This window comes from Tympanuchus pallidicinctus, unplaced genomic scaffold, assembly GCF_026119805.1.
Source record: "Tympanuchus pallidicinctus isolate F22 unplaced genomic scaffold, pur_lepc_1.0 scaffold40, whole genome shotgun sequence".
Classification (NCBI taxonomy): Eukaryota; Metazoa; Chordata; class Aves; order Galliformes; family Phasianidae; genus Tympanuchus; species Tympanuchus pallidicinctus.
The window spans coordinates 1,712,480-1,736,795 of record NW_026294759.1 but is presented as its reverse complement, the minus strand read 5'-3'; the positions used below and the strand labels follow the sequence as shown (position 1 = coordinate 1,736,795).

The window sequence follows — 24,316 nt, the reverse complement described above, 5'->3', positions numbered from 1 at the left end:
GCTGAGTATGGGAACTAGCATAGCAGCCCACGCAGCTGTGTCTCACGGGATTGCGACTGTCAGTGCACAGAATGGAGAGAGGAGTTCTGGAGGGGTCTGTGTGAGCCTGGTGGGAGAGCTCCCAGCCCGTGCGCCACTGCAACACAGTGTTCTGTTGTACCTACCTGTGCACAGGAGAGCCGGTGTGCACAGCACAGCGTGGCCCTTTCCTGCTGCCTGTCCTCCACGGGGCTGAGAGAACCAGCAACATCACCGCAGTGAAGGGACGAACGCCAGGGCAGCACATGTATAAGGCAGGAGGTCAGAGGGCTCTGTAGGCAGGATTCTATGGCAGGGCTCTATAAGCACACGAAGGAAGACAATGCGGTTGGGCTCCACAATGCCCAGCCCATCTGTGCTAGCAGAACAGGGTTGTGTATGGAGGAAAGGTTGTTGTGGGACGGCTGTGTGCATGGGCAGCGCGGGATGCTGCAGCGGTGCTCTAGGGGAGGAGCCAGCAGTCACTGACAGCCATTGTGCTTATGGGGTGAGGTGGGCAAGGCTGGGTACCTGGGGAGGTAACAGAGGTGCCATGGGGCAAGCAGTGCCACAGCTGACCTTTAATGGCACAGCAACGTGTGTGCAATTAGGATCTGCTTGTGCATATGGGCTGCCGGTGTCCCCGTGAAGCGATGGTGTCAGGTGGAGAGAAGCAGCAGGGTGTAGAGCAGGGATGGCCCCACATTCTTTTAGGACAGAGAGCTTTATGGCTGTGCACCAGTGCTAGCACGTTGCGTGCCTCGCATTACGGCCCAACATACGGTCAAGCAGTGGCAGAGGCCACCGTGAGACCCAGAGATGCTCGCTGCAGCAGCTGGTGGCTGTTTCACCCAGAGGACCGTGCCCTGCGTGAGACAGGCGTCGAGGCTCGGCCACCTGAGACGGGAGGGCGGGCGGACCGGGGTGGGCCGCGGACCTGCGGTGCCCGCGAGAGCAGGGCGGTGCCGCCGGTCTCCGTGTGCACGGACGGTCCCGAGGGCCCGTCCCGCGGCGGGCGGGGCGGCGGCGGAGCCCCGCGGAGGGCGGCCGCGGGTATTATGGGATGGCAGGCTGGCCGGTGGCTCCCGGCGACTATTATGGGATGCTTGCCCGCGCAGGGGGAGGGGATAACTATTATGGGATGTGTGCCCGGGGTGTGACTATTATGGGATGTTGAGGGGATCGGCGGCGTAAACCCCCGGGAGATGCCCGCGGCGGGAGGGGCGCGTGCGGGGGAGGGCCGCGCGGCGGGGGGCGCCCAGGTCCAGGGGGGCGCTCCGCCGGGAGGTCCGGTGCGGGTATTAGGGGATGCCGAAGCGAGGGGTTAGAGGTGGGGACTATTATGGGATGTTCCCGGTGGGGGGGGGGAGGGGAGGACCGGAGGCGGGGGGGACGAGTATTATGGGATGCTGGGCCGGGCGGCGAGTGGGAAGTTCTGAGGGGAGACTGAGTATTATGGGATGTCTCGGCTGGGGGGGGATGTTGCCGGGGATACGGGGGCGGGGTCTGTTGCCAGGTTCACGAGGCATATTATGGGATGGAGGCGGGAGCGGGGCGGAGCTTTTTTTTTTTTTTTTTTTTTTTTGCTTTTTTTTTTTTTTTTTTTTTTCCCCCCCTTTAAGAGGCGGTGCCGGGTCCGGAGCCATTTTCCCTTCAGCAGCGGCGGTGGTGGAGCGGAGCTGCCGTCTGGAGCCGGGTGAGGAGCCGGGAGGGAATGAGGGCGGGCGGGCGCGGCCTCGCTGCCGTCTGTCGCGGTCCGCCCGTCGCCCCACGGGCTCTCGTCGGTCGCGGCTCGCCTCGGGACCGCGCCGTCCCCTGCGCGGCGGCCGCGGGACGCTCCCCGCCCCGCCTCCCGGCGCGGCCCTAGCGAGCGGCCGCCCCGCCGGGCCCGGTCCTCCCGCCCGGCCGTGGGGAGAGCCGGCCCCGTGCCGCCCGCCGGCCGGACTTTCCCGGCCCCGCCCCGCGCCCCCGCCCGCCGGGCACCGTGCCCCCGCCGAGCCGTCGCCCGCCCTGCGGCCCCGCTCCGGGCGAGGTGGCGGCCGTGGTGTCTTTTGTGTGGGTCCTGGGGGCACCGCGGCAGGCGGCCCGCCGAGTTCTTGCGGGAGGGCTCTGCCGCCGTGAGGGAACGCTGGACGCCGCCCTGACGGAGTGCCGGGCGGCTCAAGGTCCCCGTGGGAAGGCCGGCTCCCCTCCCCGCCTTCTCCAAGGCCAAGGTAGAAATAACCTAGGGCGCTCATTCCGGTCTGGCACCGGCTGCGGGAGCCAGGAGGATCTTCCTATAGGACAGCTGTTTTGGCTCCCTGCGAGGAATGAGTTGCTGACTCAGTTTAACGTCTGCTGTCTTAAAGCTTGCTTCATTACAACTCTGATGCGATACCTGCTGCTGGAGTGCCTGTTGTCCGTCGGCTCCCAGTGCGATGAAATCACTATCTAAGCTTTTTCTCGAGAATCCTCTTGGTTGCACTACTGCTTGGGAAACCGGGTTTTGTGTCTGCTGTAACTTTCTCTTGATTCTTTTCAATGAAGTACTGGCTTTGCTGGCAGGAAGGCAGCACTTCTGTGAGCCCGGGCCTCCCCTGGTTCAGAGGATATGGCATCAGGCATCGGATCTCCGTCGCCGTGCTCGGGGGGCAGTGATGATGATGAGATGGAGATTCTGCTGAACAGTGCTATCCCCCAGCATCCAGGTATTGAGGGCCTGCAGGGCACGTGTGTGAGGTAGGGTAATGCTGTCCTTGAATTGGATATGTGAAATAAATGCTCCATGGAGGAATGTCCCTTCGACTAGGAGTTGGCATATGTTTTTGATTTTTACTACTGGAATCCTAGTTCCAGTAGTGGAGCAGACTTTGTTCCAGGATGTCGCAGGTTGTCAGGGGCTCATGCTTTGGGGGAGTGAGCAGTCAGTGGTATGTCCAGTTTTCACCAAAATGTCCGTGAGTTTCACATTCACTGAATGGGGGGGCTGAGGGGGAGCTGTGTATGTGAAAGGGGAGGATGTCTGGCTGCTTCATCTGGGATCTCAGGCTTGCTGCTGTCCAGAGCATACTGCCCTGGGCTCTTGCATGACCCACTTTTTCTTTGCCACACCCAATTATTGAGGCTTCTGGTGGCTCATTTTTTGTACTACCTATTCACCTTTGCTTTTCAGGTAGTCTTTGTACCTTGCCTTGTCCATTTTGCATGCATCCTCATCTACATGAGACTGGGGTTAGAGCTCTGGGTACTCTTCTGTTTTGAATGTTATTGATGTGTGTACAAAGCAAGCCATCAACATCTGGCTTCTCTGCTTCCTTGCAAAAAGGGATCGTATGTATCCTGATGTGCTGGGCTGTAAGGCAAATTTGAGTTTTCCCACCAAGCCATGCCTGTTGTAGTATCAGATGAGAAAACGTTGCAAGTGGAGAGGCAAAATGTTGTTGAAGGCATGGGTTTTTTGTTTGCTTGGCTTTTTTCTAGAGTTTTGACTCCAGCTGCATTTGGTACCTCTTAGGTGGAGGGGAGATGGTCATGAAGCCTTGTGAGGAAAATCTTGTTGGGAAAAATAACTGTTGAAATTGCTGCAGACTTGAGAGCTTTAGGGAAAAGCAATGGAAGGGGTGGGATACTTAGGCTCTGTGAAAGAACTAGCTGGAGAAGATGTGGAATCCTCACAGGAGCTGGTGTTGTAGGACTGTGTGAGCAAAGACTTGCTAATTAGTTGGCACAGTGGCAGGACTGCAAGACCCCAAGTTCCAAGAGCTCTACTTCTTCTGCTTCATCTGCCTGCTGCAGCTCCCTGACCTGTGGCTTCCTCCATCCTGCCCAGCTCCTGTGGTCAGGAGGCCATTTTCCCTTGGAGGGAGAAGGAGTGACTCTGGCTGTGTGCAATGGGCGGGGCAGCAGGAGAGAGCGAATGGCTGGGCTGCTCTCAGAGCTTGCCACAAAGGAAAGGGTTGCCTGGCTCTCCCCGGGGTCGGGAGAGGTAGGGGCACAGATGGAAGTCGTGGTGGTAGGGAGTTGGCTGCTTGTCCCTGCTCTGGGAGCTTGCTTGCTAGCTGATGACAAAGAGGGAAGGGGTGGAGAGAAAGCTATGTCAAGTCTGGATTAGAATTGAGTTGCTAAGTAGCAGTCTACCTATGGAGGACAAGTAGTGACTTGCTGGACTGTGTTTTGAATGTATTTTAATACCTGTAAGCTGTAGGATGTTCTATTCTGATGAAAAGAAGTTAAATACTTTTTTATTCTAGAGGACTGAAACGTTATCTTCAGGTTCTCAAACGTACTTTCTAAATGTAATCACTGTTTTAATTCCTTTAGATATGGTAATCTACTCTGTGCCCTTGTTTTTCAGTTAGGGCACACTTCTGGTGCCTAAGAGCTGCTGTGCTTGGAAAAGGAGTATTGTGGAAGTGGGCCTTGTTGGAGGGAGGAAGGGGTGTGTGGTAGTAATTTGCCATATGATTGACTAGTAAATGTTGTGAACAGTAACAAGGTACAAACAATAATAGGGTAAGCAAGCACTTCTGTGTTTGTAAGTATGTAGCAAGAAGCAGACAGATTCAGTGATGTCTGTGAAAAGTGGGCTGGGCTGGGCTGTAGTGTGCAAATGGACTTTGAGTGGGATGTCACCTCTTCCCCTCCAGAACATGAAGAGGAGCCAGAAGAAGAGCTTCTGTCGGAGGCTGAGACACTCAAAATCAAAAAGAAGAAGAAACCCAAGAAGTTAAAGGAACCCAAAGTGCCCAAACTCAGCAAGCGTCAGAAGAAGGAGGTAAGGGAAAGGATGTCTCAAATCATGCTCTAAAATATTGCTGTGGGGAGAGGAGGCTTGCTTTGTTGTTGACTTTTGACAGCAAACATCTGTATGAATCCTTTAGAGCTTGGGTAGTATGGTATTTAGTGCTTATCCAGGGTATTTTCTCACAGCTGCCTGATCTTCTCTCTCCCTCCTTCCCCAGCTTGGGGACAGTTCTGGTGAGGGCAATGAGTTTGTGGAGGAAGAGGAGGAGGTTCTGCGCTCTGATAGTGAAGGCAGTGACTACACTCCTGGGAAGAAGAAAAAGAAGAAATTAGGACCGAAGAAGGAAAAGAAAAGCAAAGCAAAGCGCAAGGAGGAAGAAGAGGAGGAGGAAGAAGATGATGACTCCAAGGTGAGAAGCGACCCATCTGGCTTACTCCTTATTCCATGTGGACTTGGGGGATTAGTCTCTGACAGCATATGGAGTGGGGAACAGTGTAGTCTCTTTTTTTCTCTGAACAGCCTGACCTGACCATTTCCCTCCCTGCACGCCTTTCCCTTTCCTACCTTAAATACTGAATCCAAAGGATTTTCCTACCTCTGATGTTCTAGTGAGGCTGTGTCCTATGGCAGTGACAAGTGGAGAGCGGCTGGTGGAAATCCCCCAGTCTTGACCCAGTGGGTCATCTGTAGATGGAAGATGTATGTATGATATAGATGTGTGGAAGTACTATTTTCTGGAATGTGTGCTTTTGCTCAAAGAGGCCACAATTGTTTTTTGACAGGAGCCAAAGTCATCTGCTCAGCTCCTGGAGGACTGGGGCATGGAGGATATTGATCATATCTTCACAGAGGAGGATTACCGCACTCTCACCAACTACAAAGCTTTCAGCCAGTTTGTTAGGTGAATTGCAAGTCTTTAGCATTTGGAAGGACTTTTGAAGAAGGAATAAAAAAAAGGAGGGGGACAAGAACTAGGTCTTGGGTTGCTTTTTTTTGTTGTGTTTTTTTTTGTTGTTGTTTTGGATCCTCGAGACGTGTCAGGGACACTAGCTCCCCACCTAGAACAAACACCTGAAGCAACACTGAAATATTTGATTCACATATCTTGTTTTCAGCAGTCAGATGATGCAAGTCCTTGCTCTTGGTCTGCTTTCTTCCCTAATATGCTTAGTTCCATTTTGCTTTCAAAATCACGGAGCATTTGTGTCTGTGCTGTGTGAAGAGTGGAAGTAGAGCTTCACGGCTGTTGAGATTGGAGGCTAGAAAGGAATATATTTTGAGAGAGAAGGACTGATGGGGGTGAGGAAAGAGAAATGACCAAGAAACTGTTTTGGTAACTCTTCTTTTCCTTCACTGTATACAGACCACTTATTGCAGCCAAGAACCCTAAAATAGCTGTGTCGAAGATGATGATGGTACTGGGAGCCAAGTGGAGGGAGTTTAGCACAAATAACCCCTTCAAGGGAAGTTCAGGTGCATCTGTGGCTGCTGCTGCAGCTGCAGCTGTTGCAGTAGTGGAGAGTATGGTGACAAACGTGGATGCTGTGCTGCCGCAGCCCCCTGTAGATGTGCCACTCAGGAAAGCCAAGACAAAGGAAGGCAAAGGTGAGATTAAAAAACCTGCCAGGGTGTTGATGAGTGGTGTTGAGACAGTAGTACTTCTGACCACAGGCTTCTCTGTCCCCAGGCCCCAATGCCCGACGAAAACCAAAGGGCAGTCCTCGTATTCCTGATATCAAGAAACCTAAAACAAAGAAAGTGGCACCTTTGAAAATCAAACTGGGAGGATTTGGTTCCAAGCGCAAAAGGTCATCAGTAAGTGACCCTCTTTTCTTGACATTCTGATGGCATGCTAGGAATGCTGGGATCAGTGCATGATTGCTGTCCATGGCATACATGCCTGGACAGCATAGCTTCCTTCTTACCTACCTCAGAGTGAAGATGATGACCTGGATGTGGAGTCAGACTTTGATGATGCCAGCATCAACAGCTACTCTGTTTCAGATGGATCTACAAGTCGCAGTAGCCGCAGTCGTAAAAAACTCAAAGCTGGAAAAAAGAAAAAGAAAGGTATTGCTCCATTGTCAGCTGGAGACAGAACTGCAGTTAATTGTGTAGAGAAATGAGAGGAACGTCTGTAGCATTTGGATGCTTAACAGCATACTTGAGGGAGGTAAATTAATGGAGAAAGAACCTGGTACTATTCCTGAGAAGGAAAAGCTGCTCAGGAAATCTTTCATCGTCTTGGTAGAGGAACAGATACAATACTGAGTTTTCCTAGCCTAAACTACACCTTTGGTTTCATGAGTGGACCTCCTTGCTCCATTTACTACATGAATGCACTTAGTTTTGAATTCTGGATCTCTGTGACTACAGAGGCTGTTGCTGTTGGGGGGAATACACTTCCTTGCTGTAGAAAACCTTTATCTGTGCCTTGCACTGCTCTAACTCTTCTTCACCCTCTGCAGGTGAGGAGGACTCCACAGTGGCTGTGGATGGCTATGAGACTGATCACCAGGACTACTGTGAGGTGTGCCAGCAGGGAGGAGAAATCATACTGTGTGACACCTGTCCTCGTGCCTACCACATGGTTTGCCTGGACCCAGACATGGAGAAAGCCCCAGAGGGCAAATGGAGCTGCCCACACTGCGTGAGTATTGGAGTATCCCAAACTGTGCAAGTGATTGTGAAGGGGGGAGGTCAAGTGACTTAATGCTGTTCTGTACAAATAAAGTCATGATTGTGTCAGCGTGACTTTTCTGATCTCTTACTCCTGTAGGAAAAAGAGGGCATTCAGTGGGAAGCAAAGGAGGATAACTCTGAAGGTGAAGAGATCCTGGAAGATGTTGTGGGGGATGCTGAAGAGGAAGATGACCACCATATGGAGTTCTGTAGAGTCTGCAAGGATGGAGGAGAGCTGCTGTGCTGTGATGCATGTCCTTCATCCTATCACATTCACTGTCTGAATCCCCCATTGCCAGAGATTCCCAACGGGGAGTGGCTGTGTCCTCGCTGCACTGTGAGTTTCTGCTACTACTGTTCTTCTGTTGTTGAAAGAAAGGATGGATCTAATTCTATTTAATTATCACGTTTTCCTATAAGTGTTAAGTCCTTAGAGAAGACTATTGTTCTGGGTTTTTTTTTTTGTTTTGGTTTTTTTTTTTTTGTTATAATTTACTGAGACCTGGTTGTCTGTGGTTGGATTGTACCGTGCAGCTTGGTTGCTTTTTCTTTCCCCTGGAGGGCAGGGAGGATGGGCTTACGACCATGCTGAAGCTCAATTTTCTTGGGTTATATTTTGTATGTAGAAGCAATGATATGAATGCAAGAAAACTGAGCACTTAAAATATTCTAAACCAATGAGCTAAATGGCTTTTGTGCTGCAGTCTCTGTAATGCCAAGCTCTCTCCTAGTTGATAGTTGAGGGAAATTTCACACTTAGATGATGTCATTAAAATGAAGTATTGTAAATTGTTATGTGCATTCATTAGATGATAAGGACTTCTCAGATAATGAACAAAATGCAGTCTGCTTCAGGACATGTCCCTGTGCTGGACTGGTAGTCTTACAGGAACACATTTTCTGTGTGAACTTTCACTGGAATTTGGTAGACTGAATTTTTGGGACCCTGGAGAGATGACTAAATTTAAGAGACTGAATTCAGCTTGCTGTTTTGCTAGTCCTGGAAAAAAGACAAACTGGAAGAAGGTCTAAAGTTCTAGAAATAAGAGAGTGAACATTTCTAAGCCCAAAGAGAAAATCCCACCTGTGTAGTAAAGCTGCTAACTAAAGAAGAAAACTGTAACTCTTTGTGCAGTCCGTGCTCCTCAACACTTGACGTTAGAATACTTGCAGTCTGATGTGACGAGCTCTCTACCTTTTCAGTGCCCCGCTCTGAAAGGAAAGGTTCAGAAGATCTTGATCTGGAAATGGGGTCAGCCCCCAGTTGGCCCTGCACCACCACGTCCACCTGATGCAGATCCTAATGCTCCTCCCCCTAAGCCTCTGGAGGGTCGACCTGAAAGGCAGTTCTTTGTCAAATGGCAGGGCATGTCCTACTGGCACTGCTCTTGGGTGTCAGAATTGCAGGTGAGTTTAAGGATCTGAACCCTATCATGAGAGTGGTTAGATATTTCTGGGGAGAGATTATTACAGTCTAACTTCTGTCCCAATTCCAGCTGGAGCTGCACTGTCAGGTAATGTTTCGAAACTACCAACGCAAGAATGATATGGATGAGCCACCTTCAGGGGACTTTGGAGGAGAAGAGGAGAAAAGTCGTAAGAGAAAAAACAAGGACCCCAAATATGCTGAAATGGAGGAGCGCTTCTATCGATATGGGATCAAACCAGAGTGGATGATGATCCATAGAATCCTTAATCATAGGTAGGGGAAGAAGCAAAGGTGGTTTTGCTGTATCTTATCAAAATACCTGTCCCAGTGGAAGAGCAAGACGATTTTTTAACGATAGCTATAGACAGGGCTGAGAGGGGTGATGAACTGAAGTGTGTCGTAACTGAGAGGAAAAAGTGAGAGTTCTGTTTATGAAAAATATTGTTTCTGTAGCTTCTTCAAAGTATTCTTTTCTCCTTTCCTATTTGAATGGGATGAGAAATGCTGTCTTCTCACTGTGCTTAACACTTATTGTTTTGTCCCCCTCAGTGTGGATAAGAAGGGGAACGTCCACTATTTGATTAAATGGAGAGATCTACCCTATGACCAGGCATCATGGGAAAGTGAGGATGTGGATATCCAAGATTATGACCTTTACAAGCAAGCCTACTGGAATCACAGGTAGGAGAAATATCAAGGTAACGTTCTTTTCCCTTGAGGAAAGTATTTGAGTGTGTCAGGACCCGTCTGCATGCATGGAGATAGAAAGGAAGCGTCTTGCTGATTCCTTATTCCTTTGGTTGGAGGGCTTTTCCCTCTGTTCTCTTGAGCATATTTGATTTGCTTGTTTACCCACTGCTCTTTGCAATAGCTTTCCCTTGGTCTGTTACAAAAATTGTTGCATTTTTGTATTCATGGGGCTGTCTCCTCATAGGGAGCTGATGAGGGGTGAAGAAGGAAGGCCTGGTAAGAAGCTGAAGAAAGTGAAGATGCGGAAACTGGAAAGGCCTCCTGAAACTCCCACAGTAGATGTAAGTTGCTGTTTACTGCTTAGGCACTACCTGATACTACTGATTATTTTGAGTGGGGCTGGGACTTGTGGGCTGTATAGAGAACTTGAAGTGTGAGGAGCACATGGCTTACAATTTCTTCCTGGCCTGAAAAGTGGATAGGTTATAGAACCTTCAGATTCAGACCCATCTTTTGTACATTGGGAAGAGGCTGGCTTGGCTGGCTCTAGATAGAATATTTTGGACACCTTTTGGCCTGTTAGGGATTTGGCACTAGAATTAATCTGATTTCTGTGGAATGTCAGTCTGCAGTAGGGAATATGAGTGACTGGAGAAGGAGTCTTGATAGTTCCTTCCATAGCTAAGGTAAATGATCTTAACTCTTCCTTCTTTCCAATGTAGCCGACGGTGAAGTATGACCGGCAGCCAGAGTACCTTGATGTAACAGGGGGAACCTTGCATCCTTACCAACTGGAAGGACTGAACTGGCTGCGATTCTCTTGGGCCCAGGGCACAGATACAATCTTAGCTGATGAAATGGGTCTGGGAAAGACTGTGCAGACAGCTGTGTTCCTGTATTCCCTATACAAAGAGGTGAGAGGCAAAATGTTGCTGGAACGCTATCTGGAGAGATTAACGCATCTGCTCACTTAAGCAGCATCTAATGCTCTTACTGATTCTGTTCATAGGGCCACTCAAAGGGGCCCTTCTTGGTGAGTGCCCCCCTCTCCACAATCATCAACTGGGAACGAGAATTTGAGATGTGGGCACCAGATATGTATGTAGTGACCTACGTTGGGGACAAAGACAGTCGAGCAATCATCCGTGAGAATGAGTTCACTTTTGAGGATAATGCCATACGTGGAGGCAAAAAAGCATCCAGAATGAAGGTAATGCAAGCCTGAACTGGAAGAGGAGGTACACTAGAATGGCTTTCAGCAACTGAGATTCGAGTGCTCTGGAGACTGTGGGAGCTGGTAATACTTTTGTTTCCAAGGGGAAATAACTGCAAGTTGATGACTAAGTGGATATTTTGTTAGGCTCTTACTGTAGATTGCTTTTAAGCATTTCTGGCAGTCTGAATTTTTACAGTGCTCCAGAAAAAGGGAATCAACTAAGGCAATACTGACCAGAGGCAAGTTCTTTTGTTTTTCTGCTTAATCTGTCAAGCTGTGCATCGTACTTCTTACAGAATTGCCAGCCTGCATAAATATGACCTGATACAGACCTGATGCAGGTATTTTGTAGTAGAACCTCACTCCTCCTAGTTTTAAAAAAAAAAAAAAAAAAAAAACAAAAACCACCACTAAAATTTTCTCAGTAGGGTTAAATACAACTGCTTGTTTTCCCTTACTTTAACTGCAGGATCTACTGACAGTAACTTGGATAAACTGTTTCCTCTCATTTCCTCTCATTCTCATTTTGATGAGACACTATTCCTGATCTCTTTCCATAACATGCCTCTATTTGCTGCTTAATTCTGTTATGAGAACTGGCAGCTATGCTGTAGTAGCAGGAGGTTGAGGAGGCTTACATGTGTAAAACAAGTAATAAGAGATTGAAAAACTAGAATGTGTTGGGTAGTATTTTGGATATTGTGACAGAAAACTACAGGTATGAAAGTTTTGTTGTGCTGTTTGACTATCTTTTGTTGGAACAACTTGTTGGAGAGACTCTGTATCTCCTTTGTCCTGTGACATTCCCTTATGTCATTACTGTGTTTTCTTCTTCCTTTGCAGAAGGAGGCAGCTGTGAAGTTCCACGTCCTTCTCACGTCTTACGAGTTGATCACAATTGATATGGCCATATTGGGATCTATTGACTGGGCATGTCTCATTGTAGATGAAGCTCATCGACTGAAGAACAATCAGTCTAAGGTACAGGAAAGAATAGGTAATAAGGTCTGTAAGCATTACATATGTTGCAGAAGGTGTTCAGAAGATTAGATAGCTGATCCTGAACAAGTAAGTTTGTCTGCCAGCTCTTACTCGTGTGTTCATTAGCAAATTTAATGCACGGGGGGGGGGGGGGCTTGATGAGGAACAACCCTCATTATTTTAAACAGAAGAGAGAAACCTTTCATTTGGGTATTGATTATCATTGGTAACAGCTTCACTAGTATGTTTCACTAGTAAAATAACTTCCTCTCTAGGTGAATAGGCAATTGATGTATACTAGAAAACAGAAAAACCTGGGTGCTGCCATTCTCAGAAATGGGTTTCTCTGGAAGTAGAGCATACATCTGGATCATCTCTGTTCTGGAAGGGCTAATCATATTGAGTATAAAAAAGCTGCATGGGTTGCAGTTATTCTGCTTCCAGAGGAATCTTGCCTTGTGCATTCATCTAGCTCTAGCAGAGCTAATTAGATGTTATAGAAATGGGAGAGGTGGGCAGGAGTGTTCAACAATGCCTGGGTAAATGCTGAAAGCCATAGAGCTGCAGTCATATGAGGCTGCACCTTTACCAGGCTTGTTTTAATTCAGTAGAATTGACTGTACTTTCTTAATCCAACCCCTCCCTAAGCTCTTGTGTTTTAAATCTGATTGATTGTCTGTCTTCAGCTAGGTTCTAAGGCTTAGTACTCTAAAAGCAACTGCTAATGGGAATCTGGTTTTGTAGTTTCTTGCAGATTGTAAGACCAAGTTGCCTCTGTGTAGGGGATGAGAGGGGAGTGGGGAAGAGAAAACGTAGCTTCAGCTCTTCAGATCTGAGTGCGGTACCTTGTGATATCTCTCTATCAGCTGTGCTTGCAGTCCAGTTTTGAGTTATTTCTATTGTTTTCACTAAGATTGGGTGCTGTTCTGTGCTTAGAATTGGAATTATTGGAAACAGTATTGAACACTTGCTATTCATGTTTATATTCGTGAACTGAAAGAGGATATAAAAGCTCAGTGTTACACTATGACTAAGTAACATTGGTTATCCACCAAGACTGTTAAATTTTCCTTTTTCTAAAGGAGTCTTGTATCCCTTAAGGGCAGCTTTAGGTATTTGTATGCAAGACAGCTCTTGACAGACAGTGTTGGTTACCTGCCAAATAGTGTGTTTTACAGTTACAGTGAGTAATTCCCATATTTTATTCCAAGATGACAATGTTGTTGGCTGTAACTACATAAAGCAATCCTAATGGAAGGCACTAGAAGAAATCCTTCTTGTATGATTAGCAAAATGGTGGTATATTTCTTCTAATATTTGTCATCTAACAGCTGCTCCAAAAGTATCACCTCCTATTTTATTATATTGGCTCACAACATCAAATGTGGATCTTGGTGATATGACAGTAGAGGTTCAATCTTCTACCAGTATTGATAGATTTTGTTGCTGTGTGACCGATGGAAGCAGAGGAGCAGTCTGACAAAATGGCACCTGACATGAAAGTGCGTGTGAAGCAGAGGTGTTGCTGAATTCCTCCACATGGACAAAATGGCACCCGTTGACATCCATTGATGCTTGCTGAATGTTTACGCAGGCCAGACAGTGGATGTGAGCGCAGTGAGGCAGTGGGTAGCATGTTTCAGCAGTGGTGACAATGATGTTGAAGACAAGCCACGTTCTGGATAGCCATAATACAGCTGGTGTAATGCAGGCTTTTGTTCATCACTGGTGAACATGCGTAGCTAATGGTGGTGACTGAGCTGAAAAAATAGCGCTTTGTAGCTGAGAATTTGCTCCGTAAGATAATGTTGTGCTCTTTGTATCTGTTATAGTTTCCATGGAAGTAAATAGGAGGCGTTACTTCTGGAGCAACCTACATACAAGCTATTCTCATTCAGTTTGACATTGTATCATGTTAAGTATAAAACAAGTCCATAAATTACTACTTCATTGTCACTTTGTGCTAGTGAACATGGTATACTTGTGCTTTTCAGTGCCGTACTGTAACTGCTCGCTAGCTCTGTCTAGAATGACTTCATTGTTGTGAAAGCTAGCACAAATTACTTTAAAGATATATTGGCAAACCCTTGACTCTTTCTCCTCTGCTTGTTCAGAATTCTGAAATGCTGCCAGGATTGATATGAATAGGAAGAGTGACTTAGTTATTTCTAGAAGTCTTGAGGCAGAGAAGTAAAAATGTAGAATGCTAATTTAGGAGGAAAAAGTATGTAGTATAGTAATCTGGAAATGATTGGTGGTTTGAAAGCTTGTAACTTAAAAAAGCAAAGGAAACCTTTTAGTACCTGATGACTTATAGGACTTGTCACAGTCATGTTTCAATTATGCAGAACAGTGATCCGAATAAGATCAGTCTAGTGATGCTGATTGGAGTGGCAACTACTAGGAGCACTTCTGCAAACAGCTGATGGGAATTTAAATCTAAACTGCAGCTTGCTTTTTTTTTTTTTTTTTTTTTTTTTTTTTTGAGTATTTTTTTACTAGGACTATGACTGACTTCTAAGCCTCTGTGTTTTTTTCCTTTTCATTCCTTACCTGCTCTCTACTTTACAGTTCTTTCGTGTGCTGAATGGTTATTCCCTCCAGCATAAGCTGCTGCTTACAGGAACTCCCCTGCAGAACAACCTGGAAGAATTGTTTCACCTGCTGAACTTCCTGACACCAGAGAGATTCCAGTAAGTCTAGCAGTGCAAATCCAGGCTAAACTTGCCTTTCTTGTCACTCCTATCTCCCTGTGTTTTTTGTGACGTTTTCTTTAGTGGCTTTTGCTTAGTGTCTGTTTCTCCACAGTAACTTGGAGGGCTTCTTAGAAGAGTTTGCAGATATTGCCAAGGAAGATCAGATCAAGAAGCTACATGACATGCTGGGCCCACATATGCTGAGACGCCTCAAAGCTGATGTTTTCAAGAACATGCCATCTAAGACTGAACTTATTGTCAGAGTGGAGTTGAGTCCTATGCAGAAGTGAGTGTGAGAATGGAGGGATCACCAGCTGTTGAATTACTACTGTTTTGTTCTGCTGCTCTAAAGAGGATGTTGAAATAGACTCATCCTTACTGTAGGGCTTTCTGCACAGTGGATAGAAGGAAGATTTTGTGTTGCTACAGAGGGGAGGAGTAATCCTATGCTCTGATAGAGAGGGCTGAAATGGATAGTAACTGCCATTGGCAGAGCAGTCTAGGTGGCTGGCAGGTAATGCCAGGAACCGTTCAGACATGAGCAAGTGTGTGTTAGTCATTCTCGTGAAAGATGTTTGAGTTGTGGTTTTTATTTTCTTTGTTATTTTCAGGAAATACTATAAATATATTTTGACAAGGAACTTTGAGGCGCTGAATGCACGTGGTGGTGGTAACCAAGTTTCATTACTCAACGTTGTTATGGATCTGAAAAAGTGCTGTAACCACCCCTACCTCTTCCCTGTGGCTGCTATGGTATGTGCTGTTGCTTACTTACTCTTACATAAACAAATTCCCAGCTGGCTGCTACTGGGGAGCCATTGAGCTCCCTGTGAAGTTTTGGAGGGATTCTTTTCTGTTCTTACACTTGTCTGTTTTTCAGTTTTTCTTTGTGTTACTGTTGTGGACTGGAGGTCCTCTCCTTTTTCAGTATCTTTATATTTTTATATTGGGGTTACCTTGTGACCCTTGCAGAATGGAGGAGGCAGAGTAGGGACTGAATTAGAAAGAGGAGATCTAGGAAACAAACTGAGAGAAAATGCATGGGGTGACATTGTTTTGTATGAGCAGTGCTATGCATTGTGTCCAGTTGACTTGAATGAGTCAGCTTGTGATGAACATAAGAAAGAACTCATGTCAAGATACGTTTGTAGAGTCATAGAATGACCTGGGTTGAAAGGGACCACAATGATCATCTAGTTTCAACCCCCTGCTATGTGCAGGGTTGCCAGCCACCAGGTCAGGCTGCCCAGAGCCACATCCAGCCTGGCCTTGAATGCTTCCAGGGATGGGGCATCCACAACATCCTTGGGCAGCCTGTTCCAGTGTGTCACCACCTTCTGTGTGAAAAACTTCCTCCTAATATCTAACCTAAACCTCTTCTGGCTCAATTCTAACAGTTTTCTTTCTCGCCTCTGCTCTTTCTTTTCAGGAAGCTCCAAAAATGCCAAATGGCATGTATGATGGTAGTGCTCTTATTCGAGCATCTGGAAAGTTGTTGCTGCTCCAGAAGATGTTAAAGAATCTCAAGGAAGGAGGTCACAGAGTGCTCATATTCTCTCAGGTATATGGGAAGTTCTGTCTTTGAGGAAGGGAACTTGTTCATCTGGTGTCTCCTTGTCCCTCACTTTTATTTCTGGTGATTTTTTGATATACAGATGACTAAAATGTTAGACCTTCTGGAAGACTTTCTGGAACATGAAGGGTACAAATATGAGAGAATTGATGGAGGAATCACAGGAAACATGCGTCAAGAGGCTATTGATCGATTTAATGGTAAGGATTCTCCTCCTTCAGACATGAAATGAAAATGATTGTCTTGTATGTAGTTAGTGGTTAATATGGGATTGAATGTAGCCTGTCTTCCATTGCTGTCCTGGAGTCTTAAATCAGTAGTGATTCCTCTGAGGTTATGTGGGGTGAGTAAAAATCCTTCAGTGATGTACTCCTGCTTGATTAATTTTGTTATCTTCTTTTATCCAAGCTCCTGGTGCTCAGCAGTTCTGCTTTCTGCTTTCAACTCGAGCTGGGGGTCTTGGTATTAACTTGGCCACAGCAGATACTGTGATTATTTATGACTCAGACTGGAACCCGCACAACGATATCCAGGTAAGTTTGAGTGAGTTTACCTGCTATGGGAGCCCTTGCGAGGAAGAGGGATGTGAATGTGTCAGGAGTAGTGAAGGAATATGGCTTCCTTCTAGAAACATGCAAAATTCATAGAATCACAGAATCATAGAATCACAAGGTTGGAAATGACCTATAAGGTCATCTAGTCCAACTGCCTTCTCGTTACACTGCTACCACAAGCACTAACCCGTATCTCGCAGCTCCTCATCCAGACGCCTCTTGAACACTGCCAGGGACAGCGACTCCACCACCCCCCTGGGCAGCCATCTGAGAGAAAAAGTTCTTCCTCATGTCCAACCTAAACCTCCTCTGGTACAACTTGTAGCCATTTCTCCGGGTCCTGTTTGTTGCCTGGGAGAAGAGGCCAAATCCCTCTTCACCCCTACCTCCCTTCAGGAAGTTGTAGAGTGCAATGAGGTCTCCCCTGAGCCTCCTCTTGTCCAGACTGAACAATCCCAGCTCCCTCAGCCACTCCTCATATTTGTGCTCCAGACCCCTCACCAGTTTCATTGCCCTTCTCTGGACCTGCTCCAGGGCCTCAACATCTTTCCTGCAGTGAGGGGCCCAAAACTGAACACAGTACTCGAGGTGTGGTCTCACCAGTGCCGAGTAGAGCACCTCCCTGCTTCTGCTAGCCACAACATTTCTAATGCAGGCTGGGATGCTGTTGGCCCTCTTGGCCACCTGGGCACACTGTTGGCTCATGTTCAGCCGAGCATCAACCAACACCCCCGGTCTCTTTCTTCTTCACAATCATCCAGCCACTTGTCTCCAAGCCTATAACTGATCTGGCTATTAAAGGCAGATGTAAAGAAGGCGTTGAGGACCTCAACCTTCTCCTTGTCCTTAGTGGCCACATTCCCTGCTGCATCAAATACAGGATGAGAATTATCTTTGGTTCTTTTGCTGTTGATATATTTATAAAAGGATTTTTTATTGTCTTTTACTGCAGTGGCCAATCTGAGTTCAAGTTGGGCTTTTGCCTTCCTAACTTCTCCCTGCATACCTTAGCTACTCCCTTGTAATCTCCCTGAGATTATTAGAAAAAGTAGAGCAATAAGGATGGGTAGAGGTGGGAAGTAAACAAGTGAAGTGTTCTTCCAAGGCACATCTTAACTAATGTTAAGATCAAGTATGAAGGCAACTGGGGAACTTCTGTGGAGGTAGGTGGGGGTGTAGCAGACTAATGCTTATATAGCTCCAGGCTGTTCTGAGCACATCTCTTTTCTAGGCCTTCAGCCGTGCGCATAGGATTGGACAGAACAAGAAAGTAATGATATACCGCTTTGTGACAAGAGCATCAGTGGAGGAGCGCATCACTCAGGTGGCCAAGAAGAAAATGATGCTAACTCATCTGGTAGTGAGGCCAGGCTTGGGCTCCAAGACAGGCTCCATGTCCAAACAGGAACTTGATGACATTCTCAAATTTGGCACTGAAGAGCTCTTCAAGGATGAGGCTACTGAGGGGGGTGAGTGCTTGAAAGTGATAATGGAGATGGGGAGGACTGTATTTAGCAAGAAACTATAGTTACAGTGCTCTTCATAGCTCTACAAAGAGGTCTGGGTGCCATATCCTTCCCTGGTCCCTTAAGATCCATGTGATTAAATGTCTGTGCTTGCTTCTTCAGGGGATAACAAAGAAGGTGAAGATAGCAGTGTTATCCACTATGATGACAAAGCAATTGAGCGTCTGTTGGATCGGAACCAGGATGAAACAGAAGACACAGAACTTCAGGGCATGAATGAATATCTCAGCTCTTTCAAAGTGGCCCAGTATGTGGTTCGTGAAGAGGAGATGGGGGTGAGTATGAGGTGTAGATCAACTAGAGTCTTCTGCTGACAGATGTTCAGTTAAGCGCTGTTGCTTTTAAGGGCAAGTAGGCATCTGCTCAAACACTGGGGTTTGGAACATGCGGTTCCTAATTTATTTTTCACCTCTGTGTGGCAGGAGGAAGAAGAAGTGGAACGGGAGATTATTAAGCAGGAAGAGTCAGTGGATCCTGATTACTGGGAGAAACTGCTTCGCCACCATTATGAGCAGCAGCAGGAGGATCTGGCTAGGAATCTGGGCAAGGGCAAACGTATTCGCAAGCAAGTTAACTACAATGATGGCTCACAGGAGGATAGAGGTACAAACCTGGGGAAACTTGGGGGAAATGGGTGTAAGCATGTGTTAATGGAAGAATAACAGAGTAGTGTCTCAGGCTCACGTGCTGTTTTTCTTTCAGACTGGCAAGACGACCAGTCAGATAATCAGTCAGACTATTCAGTTGCTTCTGAAGAAGGGGATGAGGACTTTGATGAGAGATCTGAAGGTAAGCTCTGGTGAAGCCAGAATTCCTGGTTCACTTTCTGTGTGTGAAAACGTCTGGGACTTGATTTGGATGCTTGGTACGTTTGTGGTGCCCTTCTGCAAGGGAAGTATTCAGACAACAATATACTGTGCATTATCTGTCCTCCTCAGTTGCATTTCTCTCTTCAGCAGCTCGTCGGCCTAGCCGCAAAGGCCTGAGAAATGATAAGGATAAGCCCCTGCCTCCTTTACTTGCCCGAGTGGGAGGGAACATTGAGGTAAGTAGTACTAGGATAGACTTTTGCATTCAAGCTACTTTGGTATGGCTCTTCCTATATCTTTCTTTCTCTTACTCTAGGTCTTGGGTTTCAATGCCCGCCAGAGAAAAGCCTTTCTCAATGCTATCATGCGCTATGGAATGCCACCTCAGGATGCATTCACCACTCAGTGGCTTGTTCGGGATCTCCGTGGCAAGTCAGAGAAAGAGTTCAAGTAAGTAGGTAATTAGGTAGGGCTAGAAAATGGATAACATCTAGCCCCTTTAGAACTACAGAATCATTGAGGTTGGAAAAGACTATTAAGATCGTCTTGTCCAACTGTTGGCCTATCGTCACCGTGCCCATTAACTGTGTTCTGAGGTGCCACATCATCCTTTTCTTGAAAACCTCCAGGGCTGTTCACTTCTTCCTGAGCAGTGTTTTTTTTTCTTTATTTATCTAACTGCTTGTCTCTTAACTGTGCCAGGGCCTATGTCTCACTGTTCATGCGCCATTTATGTGAACCTGGAGCTGATGGCGCAGAGACGTTTGCAGATGGGGTCCCACGGGAAGGTCTTTCTCGACAGCATGTCCTTACTCGAATTGGGGTCATGTCACTCATACGCAAAAAGGTGGGTGCATGGCCAAGCAGTGTAACCTTCTCTTTCTGTACAGCTTCTCTAAGTCACTGGGGTGCTGAACTAGAGAGTACTCTCTCCTTCACGTGTTTCTTTATGTGTGGAGTGAGCTGTAACTTCTGGTTTGAGGATGAGGGTTTATATGACTCCTCTAGTTGACACATCTTTCTCTCCCTCTCATGCAGGTGCAGGAGTTTGAGCATGTGAATGGCCGCTGGAGTATGCCAGAACTGGCAGAGATAGAGGAGAACAAGAAACTTTCTCAGCCAAGCTCACCCTCTCCCAAAACACCAACTCCTTCAACACCAGGGGATACTCAGCCAAATACACCTGCCCCTGCCCCTCCTTCTGGTGAGAGCTTCCCCCTTGCACAGTCCTGTGTCCTGACCTCATTCTGGCTCTTCCCCTCACCGAAGCTGTGGTGGTGGGGTCTGGGGGTGGACACAGATTAACTTACCCTCTCAAGTTAGGAGGGTTGCTGAAGATGTTTGCAAACCCTTAAAGGCAAGAGAGGACATCAGTGAGAATAAACATACTGTGTTTGTGGTTGGTAGGAAATCTGTGGGTTCATCTAGAGCAATATTGTTCCTGCTTGAATGGCATAATCTCTAGGAGCAGAGGAGTTATACGCTTGGTTACAGTGGGGGAAACACATCACTGATGGCTTCTTTCCTTCTTTTATCTGATGTGCCACTCTCGGTTGGGGAATACACAGAAGAGGGAATAAAGGCAGAAGAAGGAGCCAGTAACAAGGAGCAAGGAGAATCTGCTGAACCAGAGAAAGAAATCAGTGCCTCTGCTAATGACGCAGAGGTCCCTATGGAGGTGGGTATTGGGATCCTAGTTTGCCTCATGCAGTCTCTACTTAGAGATATTCTCCTCATGTTCTCACAATCAGTGTAACAGTTTTGTGCATCTTTGCTTTCCAAACTGATCTGTCTTGTTTGCATACGCTGCTGTGTTTCACTACTTGTTGATCTGTCCTCAGCAGTGTGCCCAGCCTGCAGAGGCTGCACCACAGGAAGCAAAATCCCCAGTGAACTCCACAGAAGCAGATGAGAAGAAAGAAGAACCAGAGGTGAAGGAAAGAACAGATGAGCCAATGGAAGTGGAAAGCAAAGGTATCTCTGGGGAGGTTGTTTAATACCTTGAACACAAACAAGTGGACAAAAAACCAAACATCAGTATCTTTCTAAAGCTGCATCATCTTTGCCTGAGTTCTTGAAGCAGACATAAATGTAGATAATTGGTGGGGACTTTTCCAAGACTTTGGGCGGGGAGTCCGGGAACGCTTAGGTTTCACTGACTGAGGAACAAAACCTTGGACTCACCAGCTGTATCTCATACTCCCTTTCTCTCTTGCAGCTGATGTGGAGAAAGTAGAAGACAGAACACCTACTGAGAATACCTCTGAACCTCCTATAATCACCTTGGATGAGAAAGGTGAGTTGTGATAATTCCATTTCTGATCCCATTCCTGACTTCCTCTCCTGCAAGGACTTCTTGTGGGTCCAACTTGCTGTGCTGTCTGCCATGTTCCTTTCTAATGACTTCCTGCGTGTACAGATGAGAAAAAGGATGATGATAAGAGAGATGTGGTGATGCTGCAGAATGGAGAGATGCTGAAAGAGTCAGTAGATGAAAGGCACAAAAAGGCAGTAAAGCAACGGTTCATGTTCAACATAGCTGATGGTGGCTTCACAGGTCTGTGAGATCTTTTATATTTTAACTTATTTATATTCCCCCGTTCTCGTTCATGAGGTAACTTCCAGTTATCTTTGTGTATCTTGCCTTTCCAGAATTACACTCCCTTTGGCAGAATGAAGAGCGGGCTGCAACTGTCACAAAGAAGACGTATGAGATCTGGCATCGGCGTCATGACTACTGGCTGCTTGCTGGAATTATCAAGTATCCTTACCCTGAGAAACCAGTTCTCTCCCCTTGTGCCCTAAATCTTGTTGTGAAGGTGACCATTTTGGGCCCGACTAGAACACTTTCAGTGAGAGTGCTTTTATCATTCAATAGAGTGAAAGAAATGGTGGGAGGAGGGTTTTAGTGTTTGTGTAGTCAAGACCTAGCAGGAAATAGTTTTCATTCCTCTCTCTCAGCTCCTGTTCCTCCCCTCTCTGTATCCCCTTTCCCGACCCTTCTCGAGAACTGTCTGCCTGAACTGTGTATTCCCATGTTCTCACTGCCTTTGTTTGCCTGAGCTCATCCCATCTCAGTCATGGCTATGCCCGTTGGCAAGATATTCAGAATGATCCGCGTTACGCCATCCTCAATGAACCCTTCAAGGGGGAGATGAACAGGGGTAACTTCCTGGAAATAAAGAACAAATTCTTGGCAAGGAGATTCAAGGTAAGGTGCCTTCAGTGTGACAAGTGCCTTTCAGCAAGACGAGCATTTAAGAACAAGATGGTTGCCTTGCTAAGGTTGCTGTTTTGACACTTCCACTGAAAGTGAAGGCTTCTGCAGTTCTTTTATTTTTTTCCCCCCCTCACAAACTGAATGTTTCTCAAAGTTAGGCAGCAATTTCATAATAATATCCTTTCCTTTAGAAGTGGTGTTGGGGTGCTTGACTGTTTTCTCTCCAAATGTTTCTTCAGCAACTGGCATGCAGGAGGCTTCAAGTGTCTGTTTCCATTACAGCTTGTACTTGGTTGCAAACCATTCCTTGTGTCTAGGGGGAACTCAAACATCATGTAGTGGTGAATTGGTGAAACAGTAGCTTTTAAACCATCTGATGCTACTTGGGAGAGACTATGATTTAGCTCTGGAAGCTAAGACCAACCCAAGTTAGGCTATGTAATTCCGAGTCGTGGAACTAAACATTAAATTAATGTACTTTGGCTGATCGGATCTGCTGTAATAGAATTCAAATTGATTTCTTCAGAGATCTCTGACATCTTTAACAGTTTTTCTTAAATTCTTCCTGTAAGTAGCATTGGATACTCCTCAGGTTTAAAAAAAAAAAAAAAAAAAAAGCTTCATCTCATGTGCTTCATGCAAAAAGACCAAACAACAAAGATTTACTTCAGAAGTCCTTTAAGAAGGCAGAGGAATAGGAATCTCTTCACAGTACTTATTTTAGACTGGTCATAAGTTGGTTTTCTTGTATACCGAGCCTGGCCTAATGAAACACTTCGTTTCTTGATATTTAGACCAAGCTAAACAGAAGCTGGTGAAAGCAGTTTCAGGGTCTTACCTTGTGACAGCCGACAACTTGATCAGGAAGAGACTGTGATGGGGAGTGCAGGGGGACGTGCAAGCAGGCTGCTTTTTCAGGCAGCTGCTGGAAGACTTCTCTAATGACCGCTCCCTCTTGCAGCTCCTGGAGCAGGCACTGGTGATTGAGGAGCAGTTGCGGCGAGCTGCCTATCTGAATATGTCAGAAGACCCCTCTCATCCCTCAATGGCTCTGAACACACGTTTTGCAGAGGTGGAGTGCCTGGCTGAGAGTCACCAGCATCTATCCAAGGAGTCAATGGCTGGGAATAAGCCTGCCAATGCTGTGCTGCACAAAGGTGATGCTATGGGCTGAGCAAAAGTGGATGTGTTGAGCATCACTGTCCCCCACGGTCTTTTTTTTTTCTCCTTCTCTCCCCTGAATACTCATCCCTTTCTCTTCTAGTTCTGAAGCAGCTAGAGGAACTTCTGAGTGACATGAAGGCAGATGTGACACGCTTGCCTGCCACTATTGCCCGTATCCCGCCGGTGGCAGTGCGCCTGCAGATGTCAGAACGCAACATCCTCAGCAGGCTCGCCAACCGCAGCAGTGAGCCCCCTCCACCGCCCCCTCCCCAACAAGTATGTGCCCTCCCTGCTTTGCAGGCGGGGGTGTCTCGAGGCTATGTGGGGAAATAGCCCCCGTACCATGGAGTCTAGCAGCTGTTCTCTTGCCCTACAGGTGGCGCAGCAGCAGTGAGTCTCCAGCCCAGTGCTGTCAATCTTTTGGCCAAGCCGAAGTGACCCTCCCCACCCCACCCCTTCACACTCTGCCCCTCTGCCTGACATTCCTGACTGGGTGCTGTTTCCCTCCGTGGAAGCTGCTGTGCAAGTCTCTGGGAGGAGGAGAACCTCCTTCCACTGCGGCCAGCCCGCTGGAGCGAGGAGTGTGCTTAGGAGAGAGGGGGATGGATGGATGATGGACTCTGTACATAGTGACTGAAGGCCACGGTGCCATGTCTGTTACATGGAGAACCTGGCTGCGTTGCTCGCTGCCTCCGCCTGGAATTCCAGATTTTCAGTTTTCTAATTTTATTTTGGGTTTGTTTACCGAGGTGACTGCACAGGCGAGATCAAGCAGAAGCCAGGACAGAGACAAAGCTACCTCCATCAAGATCCTTTTTAATACAGAAACTGACAGGACTTGTCCGCTAATTAAGCAGCTTGGAGAAAAAAAAAAAAAAACAACAAAAAAAAAAAAAGGACAAAAGCAGAGCAAAATCTTGGTAGAACTGAAAAATAAAGTTTCCTTGTATTTTACTTTGTTGTTTCCCTTGAACCTTGCTGTAGTGCTGGGAGGAGGAGCTGGATTTTTCCCCTAGTGTTAAGCACCCAGAGCTC

General features: G+C 46.8%; 1 protein-coding gene and 1 non-coding gene across 9 annotated transcripts; both read left to right on the top strand.

Moving 5' to 3' along the window:
* The first annotated feature begins 1,636 nt into the window (after window positions 1-1,636).
* CHD4 (chromodomain helicase DNA binding protein 4) lies at window positions 1,637-24,235 on the top strand. 8 transcript variants are annotated; one of them, XM_052701657.1, is made up of 40 exons: window positions 1,637-1,714; window positions 2,563-2,705; window positions 4,644-4,771; window positions 4,959-5,150; window positions 5,524-5,642; window positions 6,105-6,346; window positions 6,429-6,556; window positions 6,676-6,811; window positions 7,210-7,391; window positions 7,521-7,760; window positions 8,627-8,830; window positions 8,920-9,125; window positions 9,402-9,533; window positions 9,787-9,883; window positions 10,265-10,456; window positions 10,552-10,752; window positions 11,602-11,739; window positions 14,311-14,432; window positions 14,548-14,721; window positions 15,047-15,188; window positions 15,865-15,996; window positions 16,091-16,208; window positions 16,417-16,541; window positions 17,794-18,031; window positions 18,191-18,363; window positions 18,511-18,691; window positions 18,791-18,877; window positions 19,048-19,133; window positions 19,214-19,347; window positions 19,600-19,744; window positions 19,936-20,101; window positions 20,466-20,575; window positions 20,739-20,871; window positions 21,116-21,193; window positions 21,317-21,454; window positions 21,550-21,658; window positions 21,976-22,108; window positions 23,079-23,274; window positions 23,382-23,557; window positions 23,639-24,235. In XM_052701657.1, exons 2-40 carry the CDS (start codon window positions 2,609-2,611, stop codon window positions 23,717-23,719), a joined length of 5,811 nt encoding a protein of 1,936 aa, XP_052557617.1. In that variant the 5' UTR covers window positions 1,637-1,714; window positions 2,563-2,608; the 3' UTR covers window positions 23,720-24,235. The 8 variants fall into 8 exon arrangements, with proteins under 8 accessions (XP_052557617.1, XP_052557620.1, XP_052557616.1 ...); XM_052701660.1 differs by having other exon boundaries at window positions 19,045-19,133; window positions 20,742-20,871; window positions 23,658-24,235; XM_052701656.1 differs by having other exon boundaries at window positions 19,045-19,133; window positions 20,742-20,871.
* Window positions 20,129-20,269, top strand: LOC128089943 (small Cajal body-specific RNA 11). The gene has a single exon (XR_008210731.1). It is a non-coding gene; the product is annotated as a small Cajal body-specific RNA 11 (non-coding RNA).
* Window positions 24,236-24,316: the final 81 nt, after the last annotated feature.

Coding starts and splice junctions, on each gene's coding strand:
- CHD4 (XM_052701653.1), top strand. CDS start 2,609: ATGGCATCAGGCATCGGATCTCCGTCGCCGTGCTCGGGGGGCAGTGAT. Junction 18,032..18,190: donor GGATGAGGCTACTGAGGGGG/GTGAGTGCTTGA, acceptor TTGCTTCTTCAG/GGGATAACAAAGAAGGTGAA. Junction 18,364..18,510: donor TTCGTGAAGAGGAGATGGGG/GTGAGTATGAGG, acceptor TCTGTGTGGCAG/GAGGAAGAAGAAGTGGAACG.